General features: G+C 47.7%; 2 protein-coding genes and 1 pseudogene across 4 annotated transcripts; 2 read left to right on the plus strand and 1 right to left on the minus strand.

Annotated features, from left to right (window-relative positions):
* Nucleotides 1-204: 204 nt before the first annotated feature.
* LOC136305693 (HLA class II histocompatibility antigen, DM alpha chain-like) lies at nt 205-8,685 on the plus strand. Its single transcript, XM_066209001.1, has 5 exons — nt 205-313; nt 1,455-1,709; nt 4,667-4,948; nt 7,513-7,638; nt 8,604-8,685. Exons 1-5 carry the CDS (start codon nt 241-243, stop codon nt 8,606-8,608), a joined length of 741 nt encoding a protein of 246 aa, XP_066065098.1. The 5' UTR covers nt 205-240; the 3' UTR covers nt 8,609-8,685.
* A 1,935-nt stretch (nt 8,686-10,620) lies between these two features.
* Nucleotides 10,621-19,992, plus strand: LOC136305692 (HLA class II histocompatibility antigen, DM beta chain-like). Of its 3 annotated transcripts, none has more exons than XM_066208999.1 (6): nt 10,621-10,635; nt 10,832-10,897; nt 13,019-13,306; nt 16,602-16,874; nt 17,751-17,879; nt 19,638-19,992. In XM_066208999.1, the coding sequence occupies exons 2-6, from the start codon at nt 10,855-10,857 to the stop codon at nt 19,760-19,762; spliced, it is 858 nt and encodes a 285-aa protein (XP_066065096.1). In that variant the 5' UTR covers nt 10,621-10,635; nt 10,832-10,854; the 3' UTR covers nt 19,763-19,992. The 3 variants fall into 3 exon arrangements, with proteins under 3 accessions (XP_066065096.1, XP_066065097.1, XP_066065095.1); XM_066209000.1 differs by lacking the exon at nt 10,621-10,635 and having other exon boundaries at nt 10,742-10,897; nt 19,638-19,670; nt 19,752-19,992; XM_066208998.1 differs by lacking the exon at nt 10,621-10,635 and having other exon boundaries at nt 10,742-10,897.
* Nucleotides 14,207-15,971, minus strand: LOC136305691 (NFX1-type zinc finger-containing protein 1-like; annotated as a pseudogene).
* Nucleotides 19,993-20,418: the final 426 nt, after the last annotated feature.

A 20,418-nucleotide genomic window follows, 5' to 3' on the forward strand; every position in this document is an offset into this window, starting at 1 on the left:
GACCCCCCTCCCCCAAAACCCTGGGGTGGGGGAGGGTGGGGAGAGGGGACACACTTTGGTGGCCGCTCTGTCACCGCCGCCGCGCCGCGCTCCGCGCCCCTCTGCCTGGCAACCGCTGACGTCACGCGCGCGGAGCGCTCCCATTGGCTGCCGCCGCGTCCGGGGGCCGGGGGCCGAGTCCCCTTCCCCCGTGGGGACGTCGGGGACGCGGAGGGGACGCGGAGGGGACGCGGAGGGGACATGGGGGGCTGCGGGGGGCTCGCCGCCGCGCTCATCTGGGCGGTTTTTGTCGCCGACGCCGTCGGGGACTCCGGTAGGAGGTGGCGGAGGGGGAGGGAGAGGGAGAGGGAGGGGAGAGGGGGAGGGAGGTGCGGGCTGGCTTCGGTCTTTGTGTCCCCCTCCCCGTCCCTGCTCTGTCCCCTTTCCCTCTCCCTCCCTGTCCCCTCACTCTCGCCTTTCCCTCTCACTTCCTCATTTTCCCTCTCCTGGCCTCCTCCCTTCCTTGTCCCCCTTCCCTCTCCCTTCTCCATTCCCATTCCCCTCTCCTCTCCCTGTCCCCTCCTTGTCCTCTCTCCTCCCCTTCCCTCTCCCTTCTTTATTCCCATTTCCCTCTCCCCTTCCCTATTCCCTCCCTCTCCCCCTTCCCTCTCTCTTCCTTATTCCTCTTGCCCTCTCCCTCTCCGTCTCCCTTTCCTTCTCCCTTCTTCATTCCCATTTCCCTCTCCATTCTTTTTTCCCCTCTCCCCTCCCTCTCCCTTCTTTATTCCCGCTTCCCTCTCCCCATCCCTCCTCCATTCCCATTTCCCATTTCCCTCTCCCTTCTCCCCTCCCCCTCCCTCTCCCTCTCCCTTTCCCTCCCCTTCTTTATTCCCCTTTCCCATTTCCCTCTCCCTTTTCCGTTCCCATTTCCCATTATTTTCCATCATTTCCCATCATTTCCCATTATTTCCCAATTTTTCCCATTATTTCCCATCATTTCCCATTATTATTTCCCATTATTATTTCCCATCATTTCCCATAATTTCCCACTATTATTTCCCATTATTTCCCAATATTTTCCCGTTATTATTTCCCATCCTTTCCCATCATTTCCCATAATTTCCCATTATTATTTCCCATCATTTCCCATTATTATTTCCCATCCTTTCCCATCATTTCCCATTATTATTTCCCATCATTTCCCATTATTATTTCCCATTATTATTTCCCAATATTTTCCCGTTATTATTTCCCATCCTTTCCCATCATTTCCCATTATTATTTCCCATCCTTTCCCATAATTTCCCATCATTATTTCCCATTATTATTTCCCATTATTATTTCCCATTATTATTTCCCATTATTATTTCCCATTATTATTTCCCAATATTTTCCCGTTATTATTTCCCGTCCTTTCCCATCCTTTCCCGTTTCCATTTCCCGGTTTTTCCCGGTTTTTCCCCCCGTTCCCTCAGCCCCCCACGTCCTCTCGGAGGTGCTGACGTGCCAGCCCGACGCTCCCTCGCTGTCGCTCTCCGTGACCCTGGACGAGCTCGGCCTCTTCTGGTTCCATTTCCCGGGATCCCGCTGGAATCCCGGGATTCCCGGCCTGGCGCCCTGGCCCGGGGAGCTGGAGAAACCCCAGGAGATCCTCCCGGAATCCCAACTGTGCCAGAAAATCCTGGGAATGCTGGGCCCGCAGCTCCAGGGGGTCCTGCCCGAGGCCAGGGGTACGGTGACGCCGCGGGATCCGAGGGGATGGAGGGCATGGGAAATGTGGGAATGGAGAGGGGGGGAAAAAGTGGGAAGAATTGGGAATGGAGAGTGGAAAAAAGTGGGAAAAAATGAGAATGGAGAGTGGAAAAAAAGTGGGAAAATTCGGGAATGGAGAGTGGAAAAAATGTGGGAAGAATTGAGAATGGAGAGTGGAAAAAATGTGGGAAAAATTGAGAATGGAGAGTGGAAAAAAGTGGGAAGAATTGGGAATGGAGAGTGGAAAAAAAGTGGGAAAATTCGGGAATGGAGAGTGGAAAAAAGTGGGAAGAATTGGGAATGGAGAGTGGAAAAAAAGTGGGAAAATTCGGGAATGGAGAGTGGAAAAAAGTGGGAAAAATTGAGAATGGAGAGTGGAAAAAAAGTGGGAAAATTCGGGAATGGAGAGTGGAAAAGTGGGAAAAAATGAGAATGGAGAGTGGAAAAAAAGTGGGAAAATTCGGGAATGGAGAGTGGAAAAAATGTGGGAAGAATTGAGAATGGAGAGTGGAAAAAAAGTGGGAAGAATTGAGAATGGAGAGTGGAAAAAAGTGGGAAGAATTGAGAATGGAGAGTGGAAAAAAAGTGGGAAAATTCGGGAATGGAGAGTGGAAAAAAGTGGGAAGAATTGGGAATGGAGAGTGGAAAAAAAGTGGGAAAATTCGGGAATGGAGAGTGGAAAAAAGTGGGAAAAATTGAGAATGGAGAGTGGAAAAAAAGTGGGAAAATTCGGGAATGGAGAGTGGAAAAGTGGGAAAAAATGAGAATGGAGAGTGGAAAAAAAGTGGGAAAATTCGGGAATGGAGAGTGGAAAAAATGTGGGAAGAATTGGGAATGGAGAGTGGAAAAAAAGTGGGAAGAATTGAGAATGGAGAGTGGAAAAAAGTGGGAAGAATTGAGAATGGAGAGTGGAAAAAAAAGGGGGAAAATTCGGGAATGGAGAGTGGAAAAAATGTGGGAAGAATTGAGAATGGAGAGTGGAAAAAAAGTGGGAAGAATTGAGAATGGAGAGTGGAAAAAAGTGGGAAGAATTGAGAATGGAGAGTGGAAAAAAAAGGGGGAAAATTCGGGAATGGAGAGTGGAAAAAATGCGGGAAGAATTGACAATGGAGAGTGGAAAAAAAGTGGGAAAATTCGGGAATGGAGAGTGGAAAAAAGTGGGAAAAAATGAGAATGGAGAGTGGAAAAAATGTGGGAAAAATTGGGAATGGAGAGTGTGAAAAAAGTGGGAAAAAATGAGAATGGAGAGTGGAAAAAATGTGGGGAGATTTGGGAAGAAAGGGATGGGAAATGTGGGAAAAATTGGGAATGGAGAGCGGAAAAATGTGGGAAAATTTGGGGGTGGAGGGATGGGAACCATATAAAATTTAGGAATAAAGGGATTAAAACCATGGGAAAAACTCGGGAACGAAGGATGGAAATGTGGAAAAACTTGGGAATAAACGGCCAAAAACCACGGGCAAAAACTTGAGAATGACGAGACGGAAAAACTCGAAAACGGAGAGATGGAAATGCAAAGAAAATTTGGGAATCGAGGGATGGAAACGGCAAAAAAAACTTGGGAATAAATGGCCAAAAAACCACGGGAAAAACTCGGGAATGAGGGGACGGAAACACCAAAGAACTCTCAGATAACGAGGAAATCCCAACCCCGCCGGGAGCGGTCCCATTAATTATTCCCATCATTCAGTATTCCCATTACTAATAATCCCATTAATTAATTATTCCCATTAATTCCCCCCCGGGGATCCCGGTGGTGTCGGTGTTCCCGGCTCCGGGCCAACCCAACGCTCTGGTGTGCGTGGTGGAGAAACATCTTCCCCCAAAAAGGGGCAGATTTCCCATCATTAATCATTAATCATTTCTCAATAATTATTAGTTATTAATTATTAATTATTAATTATTCCAATGAATGATTCCCAGGGATCCCGGTGGTGTCGGTGTTCCCGGCTCTGCCGCCGGCGCCGGGCCAACCCAACGCTCTGGTGTGCGTGGTGGAGAAACATCTTCCCCCCAAAAAAGGGGCAGATTTCCCATCATTAATCATTAATCACTAATCATTAATTATTCCCATTGATTCCCCCCAGGGATCCCGGTGGTGTCGGTGTTCCTGGCTCTGCCGCCGGCGCCGGGCCAACCCAACGCTCTGGTGTGCATGGTGGAGAAACATCTTCCCCCCAAAATGGGGCAGATTTCCCATCACTAATCATTTATCAATAATTATTAGTCACTAATCATTAATCATTAATTGTTCCAATGAATGATTCCCAGGGATCCCGGTGGTGTCGGTGTTCCCGGCTCTGCCGCCGGCGCCGGGCCAACCCAACGCTCTGGTGTGCGTGGTGGAGAAACATCTTCCCCCAAAATGCGGCAGATTTCCCATCATTAATCATTAATCACTAATCATTAATTATTCCCATTGATTCCCCCCAGGGATCCCGGTGGTGTCGGTGTTCCCGGCTCTGCCGCCGGCGCCGGGCCAACCCAACGCTCCGGTGTGCGTGGTGGAGAAACATCTTCCCCCAAAAAGGGGCAGATTTCCCATCATTAATCATTTATCATTAATCATTAATTATTCCAATGAATGATTCCCAGGGCTGCCGGTGGTGTCGGTGTTCCCGGCTCCGGGCCAACCCAACGCTCTGGTGTGCGTGGTGGAGAAACATCTTCCCCCAAAATGCGGCAGATTTCCCATCATTAATCATTAATCATTTCTCAATAATTATTAGTTATTAATTATTAATTATTAATCGTTCCAATGAATGATTCCCAGGGATCCCGGTGGTGTCGGTGTTCCCGGCTCTGCCGCCGGCGCCGGGCCAACCCAACGCTCTGGTGTGCGTGGTGGAGAAACATCTTCCCCCAAAATGCGGCAGATTTCCCATCATTAATCATTAACCAGTAATCATTAATTATTCCCATTGATTCCCCCCAGGGATCCCGGTGGTGTCGGTGTTCCCGGCTCTGCCGCCGGCGCCGGGCCAACCCAACGCTCTGGTGTGCGTGGTGGAGAACGTTTTCCCGCCGGCGCTGGACATCGGCTGGACGCGGGCCGGAGCCGCGGTCACGGCCGGCGTCACCACGGGGCCCTTTGTCCCCGCGGCCGACCTCACCTTCGTCCGCGTGTCCCGCGTGGCCGTCGTTCCCCGCGCCGGCGACGTCCACGCCTGCGTGGTCACCGCGCCCGGCGACAACCGCACCGCCGTGGCCTACTGGGGTCAGGGCCGAGCCGGGCGCAGCTCGGGGCGGTGGCGCCGTTCGGCTTGGGGGGTTTTGGGGGGTTTTGGGGGTTTTTTGGGGGTTTTTTGGATTTTTTGGGGGGATTTTTTTTTGGAGGTTTTTTGGGGATTTTTTGGGATTTTTTGGAGGTTTTTGGGTGATTTTGGGGGGGTTTTGGGGGATTTTATGGAGTTTTTTGGGGATTTTGTGGGATTTTTTGGAGGTTTTTGGGTGATTTTGTGGGGGGTTTTGGGGGGTTTTATGGAGTTTTTTCGGTGATTTTGTGGGATTTTTTGGAGGTTTTTGGGTGATTTTTCGGTGATTTTTTGGAGGTTTTTGGGTGATTTTTCGGTGATTTTTTGGAGGTTTTTGGGTGATTTTTCGGTGATTTTTTGGGATGTTTTTGGAGTTTTGGGGGGATTTTTTGAGAATTTTGGGGATGTTTTGGGATTTTTTTGGAGTCTTTTTGGGGGGTTTTTGGGATTTTTTTGGAGGTTTTTTGGGGATTTTTTGGAGGTTTTTTGGGTGATTTTGTGGGGGGTTTTGGGGGTTTTTTTGGAGTTTTTTGGGGATTTTTTGGGATTTTTTTGGAGGTTTTTTGGGGGTTTTTTGGAGGTTTTTTGGGTGATTTTTCGGTGATTTTTTGGGATGTTTTTGGAGTTTTGGGGGGATTTTTTGAGAATTTTGGGGATGTTTTGGGATTTTTTTGGAGTTTTTTGGGGGATTTTTGGGGATTTTTTGGAGGTTTTTTGGGGATTTTTTGGGATTTTTTTGGAGGTTTTTTGGGGATTTTTTGGAGGTTTTTGGGTGATTTTGTGGGGGGTTTTGGGGGTTTTTTTGGAGTTTTTTGGGTGATTTTTCGGTGATTTTTTGGAGGTTTTTGGGTGATTTTTCGGTGATTTTTTGGAGGTTTTTGGGGGATGTTTCGGTGATTTTTTGGGATGTTTTTGGAGTTTTGGGGAGATTTTTTGAGAATTTTGGGGGTTTTTTGGATTTTTTGGGGGGGATTTTTTTTGGAGGTTTTTTGGGGATTTTTTGGGATTTTTTTGGAGGTTTTTTGGGGATTTTTTGGAGGTTTTTTGGGTGATTTTGTGGGGGGTTTTGGGGGTTTTTTTGGAGTTTTTTGGGGATTTTTTGGGATTTTTTTGGGGGATTTTTTGGAGGTTTTTGGGTGATTTTGTGGGGGGTTTTGGGGGGTTTTATGGAGTTTTTTGGGGATTTTTTGGGATTTTTTTGGAGGTTTTTCGGTGATTTTTTGGAGGTTTTTTGGGTGATTTTTCGGTGATTTTTTGGGATGTTTTTGGAGTTTTGGGGGGATTTTTTGAGAATTTTGGGTGATTTTTCGGTGATTTTTTGGAGGTTTTTGGGTGATTTTTCGGTGATTTTTTGGAGATTTTTGGGTGATTTTTCGGTGATTTTTTGGGATGTTTTTGGAGTTTTGGGGGGATTTTTTGAGAATTTTGGGGGATTTTTGGGGATTTTTTTGGAGTTTTTTGGGGGATTTTTGGGGATTTTTTGGAGGTTTTTTGCGTGATTTTTCGGTGATTTTTTGGGATGTTTTTGGAGTTTTGGGGGGATTTTTTGAGAATTTTGGGGGATTTTTTGGGATTTTTTTGGAGGTTTTTGGGTGATTTTTCGGTGATTTTTTGGAGGTTTTTGGGTGATTTTTCGGTGATTTTTCGGAGATTTTTGGGTGATTTTTCGGTGATTTTTTGGAGGTTTTTGGGTGATTTTTCGGTGATTTTTTGGGATGTTTTTGGAGTTTTGGGGGGATTTTTTGAGAATTTTGGGGGATTTTTTGGGATTTTTTTGGAGTTTTTTGGGGGATTTTTGGGATTTTTTTGGAGGTTTTAGGGTGATTTTTCGGTGATTTTTTGGGGGGTTTTGGGGATTTTTTGGAGGTTTTTGGGTGATTTTGGGGGGGTTTTGGGGGGTTTTATGGAGTTTTTTGGGGATTTTGTGGGATTTTTTGGAGGTTTTTGGGTGATTTTGGGGGGGGTTTTGGGGGTTTTTTTGGAGTTTTTTGGGGATTTTTTGGGATTTTTTTGGAGGTTTTTTGGGGATTTTTTGGGATTTTTTGGAGTATTTTGGGGGATTTTTTCGGTGATTTTTTGGAAGGTTTTTTTTTTGAGTTTTTGCGGGATTTTTTGGAGGGGTTTTTGGGGGATTTTTCAGTGATTTTTGGGAATTTTTTTGATTTTTTGGGGGATTTTTTTTTTAGTATTTTGGGGGATTTTTTGGAGTTTTTTGTGGAGTTTTTTGGGGATTTTTTGGGGGGGTTTGGGGATTTTTTTTCGGGATTTTTTGCAGGTTCTTTAGGTCACTTTCAGATGATTTTTTTTTATTTTTTGGAGTTTTTTTGGGGGGGTTTTGGGGTGTGATTTCTGGTGATTTTTTAATGGATTTGGGGGAATTTTTTTGAGATTTTTTGCGGATGTTTTGGGATATTTTGGGGGGATTTTGGGGGGGATTTTTTGCGAATTTTTTTGCAGCATTTCTGAGTGATTTTTGGGTGAATTTGGGGAGATTTTTGGGGCATTCCTGGTGCCGTTGTTCCCGCAGTGGCTCCGGACACGCCGCTGGACCAGCAGCTGGACACGGCCCTGACCGGAGCCGCCCTGGCCTTAGGCCTGGTCCTGGGCCTGCTTGGGCTCGTCCTAATCCTGCTGGCCCGCGGGAGCAGGAAAGGTACGGGATAAACCCGGCCTGGGACCGGGACTGGCTGTGATCCCAGTCCTGGTCCTGGTTCTGGTCCTGGTCCCGGTCCTGGTTCTGGTTCTGGTTCTGGTCCTGGTCCCGGTCCTGGTTCTGGTTCTGATCCTGGTTCTGGTCCTGGTCCCAGTTCTGGTCCCAGTTCTGGTCCTGGTCCCGGTCCTGGTTCTGGTTCTGGTTCTGGTCCTGGTCCTGGTTCTGGTTCTGGTCCTGGTCCTGGTCCTGGTCCTGGTCCTGGTCCTGGTTCTGGTCCTGGTCCCAGTCCTGGTTCTGGTTCTGATCCTGGTTCTGGTCCCGGTCCTGGTCCTGGTTCTGGTCCTGGTCCTGATCCCGGTTCTGGTTCTGGTCCTGGTCCTGGTCCCAGTCCTGGTTCTGGTTCTGGTTCGGGTCCTGGTTCTGGTTCTGGTCCTGGTTCTGGTTCTGGTCCTGGTTCTGGTCCTGGTCCTGGTCCCAGTCCTGGTTCTGGTCCTGGTTCTGGTCCTGGTTCCGGTTCTGGTTCTGGTTCTGGTCCTGGTCCTGGTTCTGGTTCTGATCTGGGTTCTGGTTCTGGTCCTGGTCCCAGTCCTGGTTCTGGTCCTGGTCCTGGTCCTGGTCCTGATCCCAGCCCCAATCCCAGTCCTAATTCCAATTCCAATCCCAGTCCCGATCCCAGTCCGATCCCAGTCCCAATTCCAATCCCAGTCCCGATCCCAGTCCGATCCCAGTCCCAATTCCAATCCCAGTCCCGATCCCAGTCCGATCCCAGTCCCAATTCCAATCCCAGTCCCGATCCCAGTCCGATCCCAGTCCCAATTCCAATCCCAGTCCCGATCCCAGTCCGATCCCAGTCCCAATTCCAATCCCAGTCCCGATCCCAGTCCGATCCCAGTCCCGATCCCAGTCCCAGTTTAGGAGTTGTCCCCAGCTCGGGAATTGTCCCCAATCCCGGTTTCTCTTCGCAGGCTGAGCTGATCTGCGCGGGAATCGGGACTTTGGGAATCAAACTCGGCTGTTCCTCAATAAATCCCGGCGCTTTTGGCAGACTCCGTGTCCTTGCTTGTCTCGTTCCTGGTTCTGGTCCTGGGTTTAGTCCAGATCCCGGGTCTGATCCTGGTCCTGGTTCTGATCCCGGGTCTGATCCTGGTCCTGGTTCTGATCCCGGGTCTGATCCTGGTCCTGGTTCTGATCCCAGTTCTGATCCTGGTCCTGGTTTTAGCCCTGATCCCGGTTCTGGTCCCAGTCCTGGTTTAGTACTGATCCTGATCCTGGTCCTGATCCTGGTTCTGATCCTGGTCCCGATCCTGGTCCGTATCCCAGCCCTGATCCTGGTCCCAGTCCTGATCCTGGTTTTATCCCGGTCCTGGTCCCTGTTGTGGTCCCGGTTCTGGCCCTGATCCCGATCCCGGTTCTGACCCTGGTCCTGATCGTGATCCCGGTTCTGGTCCTGATCCTGGTTCTGATCCTGGTCCTGATTTAAGTCCTGATCCAGGTCTTGATCCTGGTTCTGATCCCAATCCTGGTCCCGGTCCCAGCCCAGATCCTGGTCTTGATCCCGGTCCTGGTTTTATCCCGGTCCTGGTCCCTGTTGTGGTCCCGGTTCTGGTCCTGATCCTGATCCTGGTTTTGATCCTGATCCTGGTCCTGGTCCGGATCCCGCTACTGGTCCTGATCCCAATCCCAGTCCTGATCCTGGTCTCAGTCCTAGCCCTGGTTTTATCCCGGCCCCAGTTTTATCCCGGTCCCGGTTCTGGTCCTGATCCTGATCCTGGCCCTGGTTTTGATCCTGATCCCGGTTCTGATCCTGGTCCTGGTCCCGGTTCTGATCCCGGTTCTGATCCTGGTCCCGGTCCCAGTCCTGATCCTGGTCCTGGTCCCGATCCCAGCCCAGATCCTGGTCTTGATCCCGGTCCTGGTTTTATCCCGGTCCTGGTCCCTGTTGTGGTCCCGGTTCTGGTCCTGATCCTGATCCTGGTCCTGGTTTTGATCCTGATCCCGGTTCTGATCCTGGTCCCGGTTTTGATCCTGATCCTGGTCCTGATCCTGATCCCGGTTCTGATCCTGGTCCCGGTCCCAGTCCTGATCCTGGTCTCAGTCCTAGCCCCGGTTTTATCCCGGTTCCAGTTTTATCCCGGTCCCAGTTCTGGTCCTGATCCCGCTCCCAATCCTGATCCCAGTCCTAATCGTGGTCCCAAATCCTGGTTCCGATCCCAATCCCTTTCCCAGTCCATCCCAGTTTGTCCCAGTTTATCCCAGTTCGTCCCAGTCCATCCCAGTCCTTCCAATTTGTCCCGGTTCCTCCCAGTTTGTCCCAGTTTATCCCAGTACTTCAAATGAGTGCTCCCAGTGCTCCCAGTCCATCCCAGTCCCTCCCAGTTAACCCCGTTTTATCCCAGTCCATCCCAGTCCCTCCCAGTTTATCCCAGTCCATCCCAGTCCCTCCCAGTTTATCCCAGTCCATCCCAGTCCCTCCCAGTTTATCCCAGTCCATCCCAGTCCATCCCAGTCCATCCCAGTCCCTCCCAGTTTGTCCCAGTTTATCCCAGTCCATCCCAGTCCATCCCAGTCCCTCCCAGTTTATCCCAGTTTATCCCAGTCCATCCCAGTCCCTCCCAGTTTATCCCAGTCCATCCCAGTCCCTCCCAGTTTATCCCAGTTTATCCCAGTCCATCCCAGTCCCTCCCAGTTTATCCCAGTCCATCCCAGTCCATCCCAGTCCATCCCAGTCCCTCCCAGTTTGTCCCAGTTTATCCCAGTCCATCCCAGTCCATCCCAGTCCCTCCCAGTTTATCCCAGTCCATCCCAGTCCCTCCCAGTTTATCCCAGTCCCTCCCAGTCCATCCCAGTCCCTCCCAGTTTGTCCCAGTTTTTCCCAGTATCCCCATTTCCCACCATCTCCTTGCCATTTTCACCCCTAAAAAATTCCATTTTTCCTGTCTTTTTGCCCCAAATCCATCTCCCAGTTCCCTCCCAGTTCGTCCCAGTTCGTCCCAGTTCATCCCAGTCCGGCACAGAGTCCCCATCCCGGCCGCCGCCGGCGCCGCCCTGCCCGGCACCCAGTGACGTCACCGGCGTCGCCGGCTCCCATTGGGTGTCCCCAGGTGCCCCACCCATGGGTGGCACCTCCCGGTCCCTCCCAGTTTGTCCCAGTTTGTCCCAGTTTGTCCCAGTTTGTCCCAGTTTGTCCCAGTTTGTCCCAGTTCGTCCCGGTCCGCGATGCTGCCGCTGCTGCTGGCGGCGCTCGGCGCCCCCGGGGCAGGTGAGGAGCGGGAAAATTTGGGATAAAAAAGGGAAATTTTGGGGAAAAAAAGGGAAAGTTGGGGAGGGGGAGGAGGCGGGGGCGGGTCCGGGGTGGGAGATTTGGGGGAAAAAGGGAAAAATTGGGGGAAAATTGAGAAAAAAAGGGAATTTTTTGGGAAAAAAGGGAGAAAAGGGGAAAGTTTGGGGGAAATTTGGGGGGAAAAGGGGAAATTTTGGGAAATTTGGGGGAAAAAGGGAAAGTTGGGGAGGGGGAGGAGGCGGGGGCGGGTCCGGGGTGGGAGATTTGGGGGGAAAAAGGGAAAAATTGGGGAAAAATTGGGTAAAAAAGGGAATTTTGGGGGAAAAACGGGAGAAAAGGGGAAAGTTTGGGGGGAAATTTGGGGGGAAAAGGGGAAATTTTGGGAAATTTGGGGGAAAAAGGGAAAGTTGGGGAGGGGGAGGAGGCGGGGGCGGGTCCGGGGTGGGAGATTTGGGGGAAAAAGGGAAAAAATGGGGGAAAATTGAGAAAAAAAGGGAATTTTGGGGAAAAAAGGGAAATTGGACGGGGAAAATTTGGGATAAAAAGGGGGAATTTGGGGGAAAATTGGGGAAGTTTTGGGGAAAGGGGAAGTTGGGGAGGGGGAGGAGTCGGGGGCGGGTCCGGGAGATTTGGGAGGATTTTTTTGGGGAGAAAAAAGGGAAATTTTGGGTAAAAATTGGGGGGGGGAAAAAAGGGAAAAATTGGGGAAATTTAGGCAAGAAAAGGGGAATTTTGGGGGAAAATTTTTTGGGGGAAAAGGGAAAGTTTTGGGGAAAAGGGAAGTTGGGGAGGGGGAGGAGGCGGAGGAGGATCCGCCCGTGAGATTTGAGAGGATTTTTGGGGGGAAAAGGGCAAAATTTGGGCAAATTTTTTTGGGGGGAAAAAAAGGGGGAATTTGGAGGGGGAAATTTGGGGGGAAAAGGGGAAAATTTGGGAAAAATCGGGTGAAATTTGGGGAAAAGAGGAAGTTGGGGAGGAGGAGGAGTCGGGGCAGGGTCAGTCCTGGGAGGTTTGGGCGGATTTTGGGGCGGGAAAAAAAAAAAGGGGGAAAAAATCCTTTAAAAATCCCCCCAAAAATAAAAATAAACCCACCGACATTTAATTTTTAAACTTTTTTTTGGGGCTTTTTTGGCCTTTTTTTCAGCCCCTAAAAAACCTAAAAATCCCCCAATTAATAATAAAAAAAAAAACTTTAAAAAAAACCCCCGAAAATAAAAACAAAACCGCCAAAAGTTTAATTTAAAATTTAAATTTTTTGTGCCATTTTCCCCCAAAATTTTTTTTAAAAAATCCTAAAAATCCCCCAAAAAACAATAACCATAAATCCTTAAAAAAAAGAAAAACAAAACAAAATCAAAATAATTCACCAAAAAAAAATTAATTATAATCCCGTTTTTAACCCATTTTCCACCAAAAAATATTTAAAAAAAAAACCCCTAAAATTCCCCCAACTAATAATAATAAAAAAATTTAAAAAAACCCCCAAAATTAAAACAAAACCGCCCAAAATTTAATTAAAAATCCGATTTTTTTAACCCTTTCCAGCCCCTTTCGTCCTCCCGTTGGCAACCTGCCATCCCCCACCCCCGAAAAGAATTTTTTAAAAAATCCGAAAAATCCCCAATAATTGTAACAATCGCAATAATCGCAGTAATAATTGTAATAATAATAATAATAATAATAATAATAATAATAATAATAGAAATAGTCACAGAAAGACTAGAAATAATAATAGTAAAACTAATAATCGCAATAGTAATAGGAATAATAATAATAGTAGTAAAGTAACGACCACAACAATAATCACAGGAATAATAACGATAATAACAATAATAGTAATAATAGTAATAATAATAATAATAATAATAATAATAATAATAATAATGTCCTTTAAAGAAAGCCCCGAAATAAAATTAAACCACCAAAAAAATCAATTTAAAACCCCAATTTTTAACCCATTTTCCCCCAAAAAAATTTTAAAAAAACCCCCTAAAATTCCCCCAACTACTAATAATAAAAAAATTTTAAAAAACCCCCAAAATTAAAACTAAACCCGCCCAAAATTTAATTAAAAATCCGGATTTTTTTAACCCTTTCCAGCCCCTTTCGTCCTCCAAGTGGCCTCGTGGTGCTCCCTGAGCGCCGACGGCTCCTTGGCGGCCGCCAACGGCTCCACGCAGCTGCTGGTGGCCCTGTCGCAGATGCCGCTCGTCTGCGGTGACCTGGCCGGTGACGCCGCCGTCCCCTGCGTCCCGGAGGGTCCCTTGGCCGTCCTGGGGCACGCGGTGACGAAAATCCTCCGCGGGGACCCGGCCTGGGCGCGGCGGCTGCGGCGGCGGCGGGCGGTGTGCCGGGAGTTGCCCAAGAGGGTGTGGCCGCCGTTGACAGGTCCGGGCGACGGGTCGGGGACGTTTTGGGGACGTTTGGGGACGTTGGGGACATTGGGGTCAATGGGGACATCGGGGACATTGGGAACGTTTGGGAACGTTTGGGAACGTTTGGGGACGTTTGGGGACGTTTGGGGACGTTGGGGACTTTGGGGTCAATGGGGACATCGGGGACATTGGGAACGTTTGGGGACGTTTGGGGACGTTGGGGGCATTTGGGATATTGAGGGTCTTGGGGACGTTGAGGTCATCGGGGACGTTGGGAACGTTTGGGGACGTTGGGAATGTTTGGGGACGTTGAGGGACATTGGGGTCAATGGGGACATTGGGGACATTGGGAACGTTTGGGGACGTTTGGAACGTTTGGGGACATTGGGGACATTGGGGACATTGGGAACGTTTGGGGACATTGGGGTCAATGGGGACTTTTGGGACATTGAGGGTTTTGGGACATTGAGGTCATCGGGGACATTGGGAACGTTTGGGGACGTTGGGAATGTTTGGGGACATTGAGGGACATCGGGGTCAATGGGGGCATTTGGGATATTGAGGGTCTTGGGGACGTTGAGGTCATCGGGGACGTTTGGGGACGTTTGGGGACATTGGGGTCAATGGGGACATTGAGGTCAATGGGGACTTTTGGGACATTGAGGGTTTTGGGATGTTGAGGTCATCGGGGACGTTGGGGACGTTTGGGGACGTTTGGGGATGTTGGGGACATTGGGGACATTGGGGACATTGAGGGTGTTGGGGGCATTGGGGACACTCAGGGACCTTGGGGACATTGGGGACGCTGGGGACGTTTGGGGACGTTGGGGACACTGGGGTCAATGGGGACACTGGGGACACTCAGGGACCTTGAGGACATTGGGGACATTGGGAACGTTTGGGGACATTGGGGTCAATGGGGACTTTTGGGACATTGAGGGTTTGGGGACGTTGAGGTCATCGGGGACATTGGGAACGTTTGGGGATGTTGGGAACGTTTGGGGACGCTGAGGGACGTTGGGGTCAATGGGGACATTGGGGACATTGGGGACATTGGGGATGTTGGGGACACTGGGGACACTCAGGGACCTTGAGGTCATCGGGGACATTGGGAACGTTTGGGGACGTTGGGAATGTTTGGGGACGTTGAGGGACGTTGGGGTCAATGGGGACACTGAGAACGTTTGGGGATGTTGGGAACGTTTGGGGACGTTGAGGGACATTGGGGACATTGGGGACATTTGGGGACATTGGGGATGTTGGGGACACTGAGGGACATTTGGGATGTTGGGGACGTTGGGGACATTGGGGACATCGAGGTCATTGAGGACACTTGGTCGTTGGGGACATTGGGGACATTTGGGGACGTTTTGAGACCATTTTGTGTCATTTTTGGGGCAATTTTGGGGACATTGGGGACATTTGGGGACGTTGGGGGCATTGGGGACGTTGGGGACATCGGGGTCACTGGCGACATTTGGGGACATTGAGGACATTTGGGCGCCATTTTGGGGCCATTTTGGGACAGATTTTGGGGTCCTTTTGGGTCGATTTTGGGGCCATTTTGGGTCGATTTTGGGGTCATTTTGGGGCCATTTTGGATCAAAATTTGGGTCATTTTGAGGCGGTTTTGGGACTCATTTTGGGGCCATTTTGGGGCGATTTTGGGCACATCTTGGGGCACATTTTTGCAACATTTGGGTCAGATTTGGGACACATTTTGGGACACATTTTGGGACACATTTTGGGACACATTTCCCACCATCTCGGGACACATTTTGGGACACATTTTGGGACACATTTTCTACATTTTGGGACACATTTCGGGACACATTTTGGGACACATTTTGGGACTCATTTTGGGACACATTTTGGGACACATTTTGGGACACATTTTGGGACACATTTTGGGACACATTTTCCACATTTCGGGACACATTTCAGGACACATTTTGGGACACATTTCCCACCACTTTGGGACACATTTTGGGACACATTTTGGGACACATTTTGGGACACATTTTGGGACACATTTTGGGACACATTTCCCACATTTTGGGACACATTTTGGGACACATTTTGGGACACATTTCGGGACACATTTTGGGACACATTTTGGGACACATTTTGGGACACATTTCCCACCACTTTGGGACACATTTTGGGACACATTTCGGGACACATTTTCCACATTTCGGGACACATTTTGGGACACATTTCCCACCACTTTGGGACACATTTTGGGACACATTTTGGGACACATTTCCCACATTTTGGGACACATTTTGGGACACATTTTGGGACACATTTTGGGACACATTTTGGGACACATTTCCCACCACTTTGGGACACATTTTGGGACACATTTTGGGACACATTTTGGGAGACATTTTCCACATTTTGGGACACATTTTGGGACACATTTTGGGACACATTTCCCACCACTTTGGGACACATTTTGGGACACATTTCCCACATTTTGGGACACATTTTGGGACACATTTCCCACCACTTTGGGACACATTTTGGGACACATTTTGGGACACATTTCCCACATTTTGGGACACATTTTGGGACACATTTCCCACCACTTTGGGACACATTTTGGGACACATTTTGGGACACATTTTGGGACACATTTCGGGACACATTTTGGGACACATTTTCCACCATTTTGGGACACATTTTGGGACACATTTTGGGAGACATTTTCCACATTTTGGGACACATTTTGGGACACATTTTGGGACACATTTTGGGACACATTTTGGGAGACATTTTCCACATTTTGGGACACATTTTGGGACACATTTTGGGACACATTTTGGGACACATTTTGGGACACATTTTGGGACACATTTTGGGACACATTTCGGGACACATTTTGGGACACATTTTCCACCATTTTGGGACACATTTTGGGACACATTTTGGGAGACATTTTCCACATTTTGGGACACATTTTGGGACACATTTTGGGACACATTTTGGGACACATTTTGGGAGACATTTTCCACATTTTGGGACACATTTTGGGACACATTTTGGGACACATTTCCCACCACTTTGGGACACATTTTGGGACACATTTTCCACATTTTGGGACACATTTTGGGACACATTTTCCACATTTCGGGACACATTTTGGGACACATTTTGGGACACATTTCCCACATTTTGGGACACATTTCCCGCCATCTCGGGACACATTTTCACGCCCATTTCCCGCCATTTTGGGACCATTTTGGGGCCCACATTTTGACACCACTCTGACCTCATTTGGCTCCCTTTGCCCGTCCCCCCCCCAGCGCCGCCGCGGTTGCGCATCGTGGCCGAGCGCTCGGGCGCGGCGCTGGCGCTGACGTGTCACGCCTGGGGCTTCTCCCCGGCCGAGGTGACCCTGCGCTGGCTCCGCGACGGGGCCGCGGTCGACGACCCGCCGCGACAGTCGCGGGCGCTGCCGGCGGGCGACGGAACCTTCCGGGCTCAGGCCACCGTCGTGGTGACGCCGGGGACGGGCGGCGACTTCGTCTGCTCGGCGCTGCACCCCAGCCTGGAGGAGCCCGTCAGCGTCACCTGGGGTGAGGAAAGTTTGGGGGCGTTGATTTGATTTTGGGGGGTTTTGGGGGAATTTTTGGGGATTTTTTTGGGGATTTTTTTTGGAATTTTTTTGGATTTTTTGGGGATTTTTTGGGATTTTTTTTTTATTTTTGGGGGGATTTTTTGGAGGGTTTATTTCGACTTTTTTTCCCCAAAAATTTGGTTATTTTTAAGAAACTTTTTTTTTTGTTTTTGCTTTTTTTCAGAGGGATTTTTTAGGATTGTTTTTTTTCATTTTTGGGGGAGTTTTTGGGTGTTTGGGATTTTTTGGGGATTTTTGGGGGATTTTGGGGGGTTTTTTGGGATTTTTTTTGAGGATTTATTTCGATTTTTAAAAAATTGGGGGATTTTTTTAGGACTTTTTTGTTTCTGGAAGGTTTTTTTGGATGTTTGGTTTTTTGGGGGATTTTTTGGGGGGATTTTTTTTGGATTTTTTTGGAGGGTTTATTTTGATTTTTTCCCCCCCCAAAAATTTGAGCATTTTAAAGAAAATTTTGGGGGATTTTTGTTGTTGTTTTTTTTTTTTTCCTCGGGGACTTTTTTAGGATTTCTTCTTTGTTTTGGTGTAGTTTCTTCGGGGATTTTTTTGGGGGGAATTTTTGGGGGGGATTTTTCGCGGCAAATTTTCTGCGCGCTTATTTTCATTTTTACCTTTTCATTTTTTTCCCTTCTTACAAACCTCCCCACCCCTATTTTTTTTTTTTTTAAATTCCCCGTCCATTTTCCCATCTTTTTCTCCCAAATTTTTTTCCCTCCCCCATTTCATTTCCAACCAATTTTTTTTTTGTTTTTTTTTTCCATCCCTGACCATTCTTTTCCCCTTTTCTCCCCCGTTTCGCCTCCTTTTGTCCCCACAGCTCCAGGACTGTCCCCGACCTTGTCGCTGCTGGTGTCGCTGGCCGTGCTGACGCTGCTCCTCGGCCTCTTCCTCTTCATCTTCGGCCTCTGCCGCTACCTGGGCGCGGGGGACGCGCGGACGACGGCAGGTGACGCCCGCCCCCGACGCCCCCCGGGGCCTTTTTTGTCGCTTTCCTCAATTCTTTGTCGCTTTTTCTCCCATTTTTTGTCTTTATTTCCCCGATTTTTTGTCGCTTTCCTGATTTTTTGCCGCTTTTTCTCCCATTTTTTGTCTTTTTTTCCCGATTTTTTGTCGTTTTCCTGATTTTTTTTTTGTCGCTTTTTCTCCCATTTTTTGTCTTTATTTCCCCGATTTTTTGTCGTTTTCCTGATTTTTTGTCGCTTTTTCTCCCATTTTTTGTCTTTATTTCCCGATTTTTTGCTCGTTTTCCTGATTTTTTTTGTCACTTTTTCTCCCATTTTTTGTTTTTTTTAAAGAAAATTTTGCTCGTTTTTCTGATTTCTTTTTGTAGCTTTTTTCTCCCATTTTTTGTCTTTATTTCCCAATTTTTTGCTCGTTTTTCTGATTTTTGTGTCACTTTTTCTCCCATTTTTTGTCATTTTTTCCCCATTTTTTGTTGTTTTCCTGATTTTTTTTGTCGCTTTTTCTCCCATTTTTTGTCTTTATTTCCCGATTTTTTACTCGTTTTCCTGATTTTTTTTGTCACTTTTTCTCCCATTTTTTGTCTTTTTTAAAGAAAATTTTGCTCGTTTTTCTGAATTATTTTTGTCGCTTTTTCTCCCATTTTTTGTCTTTATTTCCCAATTTTTTGCTTGTTTTCCTGATTTTTTTTGTCGCTTTTTGTCCCATTTTTTTGTCTTTTTTCCCCCGACTTTTTGCTCGTTTTCCTGATTTTTTTGTCGCTTTTTCTCCCATTTTTTGTCTTTTTTCCCCGATTTTTTGGTCGTTTTTCTGCTTTATTTTTGTTGCTTTTTCTCCCATTTTTTTGTCTTTTTCTCCCTATTTTTTTCTCATTTTCCTGATTTTTTTGTCGCTTTTTCTCCCATTTTTTGTCTTTTTCTCCCTATTTTTTGCTCATTTTCCTGATTTTTTTTGTTGCTTTTTGTCCCATTTTTTGTCTTTTTCTCCCTATTTTTTTCTCATTTTCCCGATTTTTTTGTTGCTTTTTGTCCCATTTTTTGTCGCTTTTTGTCGTTTTTTTTGTCCGTTTCCTGATTTTATTAATTTTTTGTTGTTGTTGTCACCTTTTGTCCCTTCTCTGTGACATTTTTGTCCCTTTTTGTCGCTTTTCTCTCATTTTTTCGGGTGCTTTTTGTCCTTTTTGGTCACTTTCCTGGTTTTTTAACTGCTTTTTGTCCCTTTTCTGCTGCGCTCTTCCCATTTTTGTCCCATTTTTTCCCAGTTTGTCCCGTTTCTGTCACCATTTCTCCCTATTTCGTCCCTTTTTGTCCATTTTTTGGTCCTTTTCTCCATTTTTTGTCGCCTTTTTGTCGCTTTTGTCCCGTTTTGTTGCTTTTTCTCCTTTTTTGTCACCTTTTCTGATTTTTTTGTCCATTTTTTGTCCATTTTTGTTCCATTTTGTCCAATTTTGTCCACTTCTCTCCATTTTTTGTTCCATTTTGTCCGTTTTCTCCAATTTTGCCGAAATTTGTCCAAATTTGTCCCATTTTTGTCCATTTTTTTCCCTTTTTGTTCATTTCTGTCCATTTTTTGTCTGTTTTTTGTCCCTTTTTGTCCATTTTTGTCCATTTTTGTCCCTTTTTGTCCTTTTTGTCAGTTTTTGTCCATTTTTTATCCCTTTTTGCTCGCTTTTGTCCTTTTTTGTCCATTTTCGTCCGTTTTTTGCCCCTTTTTACCCATTTTTGTCCCGTTTTTCTCCCTCCAGGTTACTCCCCTCTCCTCGGCGACACCTACGCAGGTGAGGGACCCCCCATGTCACCTCCTGTCACTTTTTTTTGTCACTTTTCTCACTTTTTTTTGCTCACTTTTCTTTTCCCAGGAAGCATCTGAGGATCCTCCCAGGACGGGGCCCGAAAATCCCGAAAATCCCCCCAAAAATCCGCCCCGAAATCCTCCCAAAAACCCCCCAAAAATCCCGAAAATCCCCCCCCGAAACCCACCAAAATTCGCCCCAAAAACCTTCCCAAAAATCCGCCCCAAAATCCCCCCAAAATCCCTCAAAATCCCAAACAAAAAAAATCCCCTAAAACACCCAAAATAATAAATTTTTTTATAAATTCTTTTTTATTTTGGAGGTATTTTTTTTTGGGGGGGGGGGAATATTTTGGGGGGATTCTGAGGGGATTTGGGGAGGAATTTTGGGGGGATTTGGGGAGGAATTTTGGGGGGATTCTGAGGGGATTTGGGGAGGAATTTTGGGGGGATTTGGGGAGGAATTTTGGGGGGATTTGGGGAGGAATTTTGGGTCTAAAATTCAGTTCTGAGGGTCCCGAGAAGGTTTTGGGGGGTCCCCAAACAGGGGGGGGCTGCCCAAATCTGCCAAGCAACCGATGACGTCACTGGCACCACGCGCTCTGATTGGTCAGCGCCCCTCCGCTTCGCCTAATGAGCGCCCCCCCCCCCCCCTTCACCCACGCGTGAGCGGCCATTTCCCCTCCGCGTGTCACCTCACGACCTCTCTGTCCCCTTTTTATCCCCTTTTCATC

This window comes from Chamaea fasciata, unplaced genomic scaffold, assembly GCF_029207755.1.
Source record: "Chamaea fasciata isolate MVZ Bird 193981 ecotype frontalis unplaced genomic scaffold, bChaFas1.0.hap1 SCAF_576, whole genome shotgun sequence".
In the NCBI taxonomy this organism is placed as follows: Eukaryota; Metazoa; Chordata; class Aves; order Passeriformes; family Sylviidae; genus Chamaea; species Chamaea fasciata.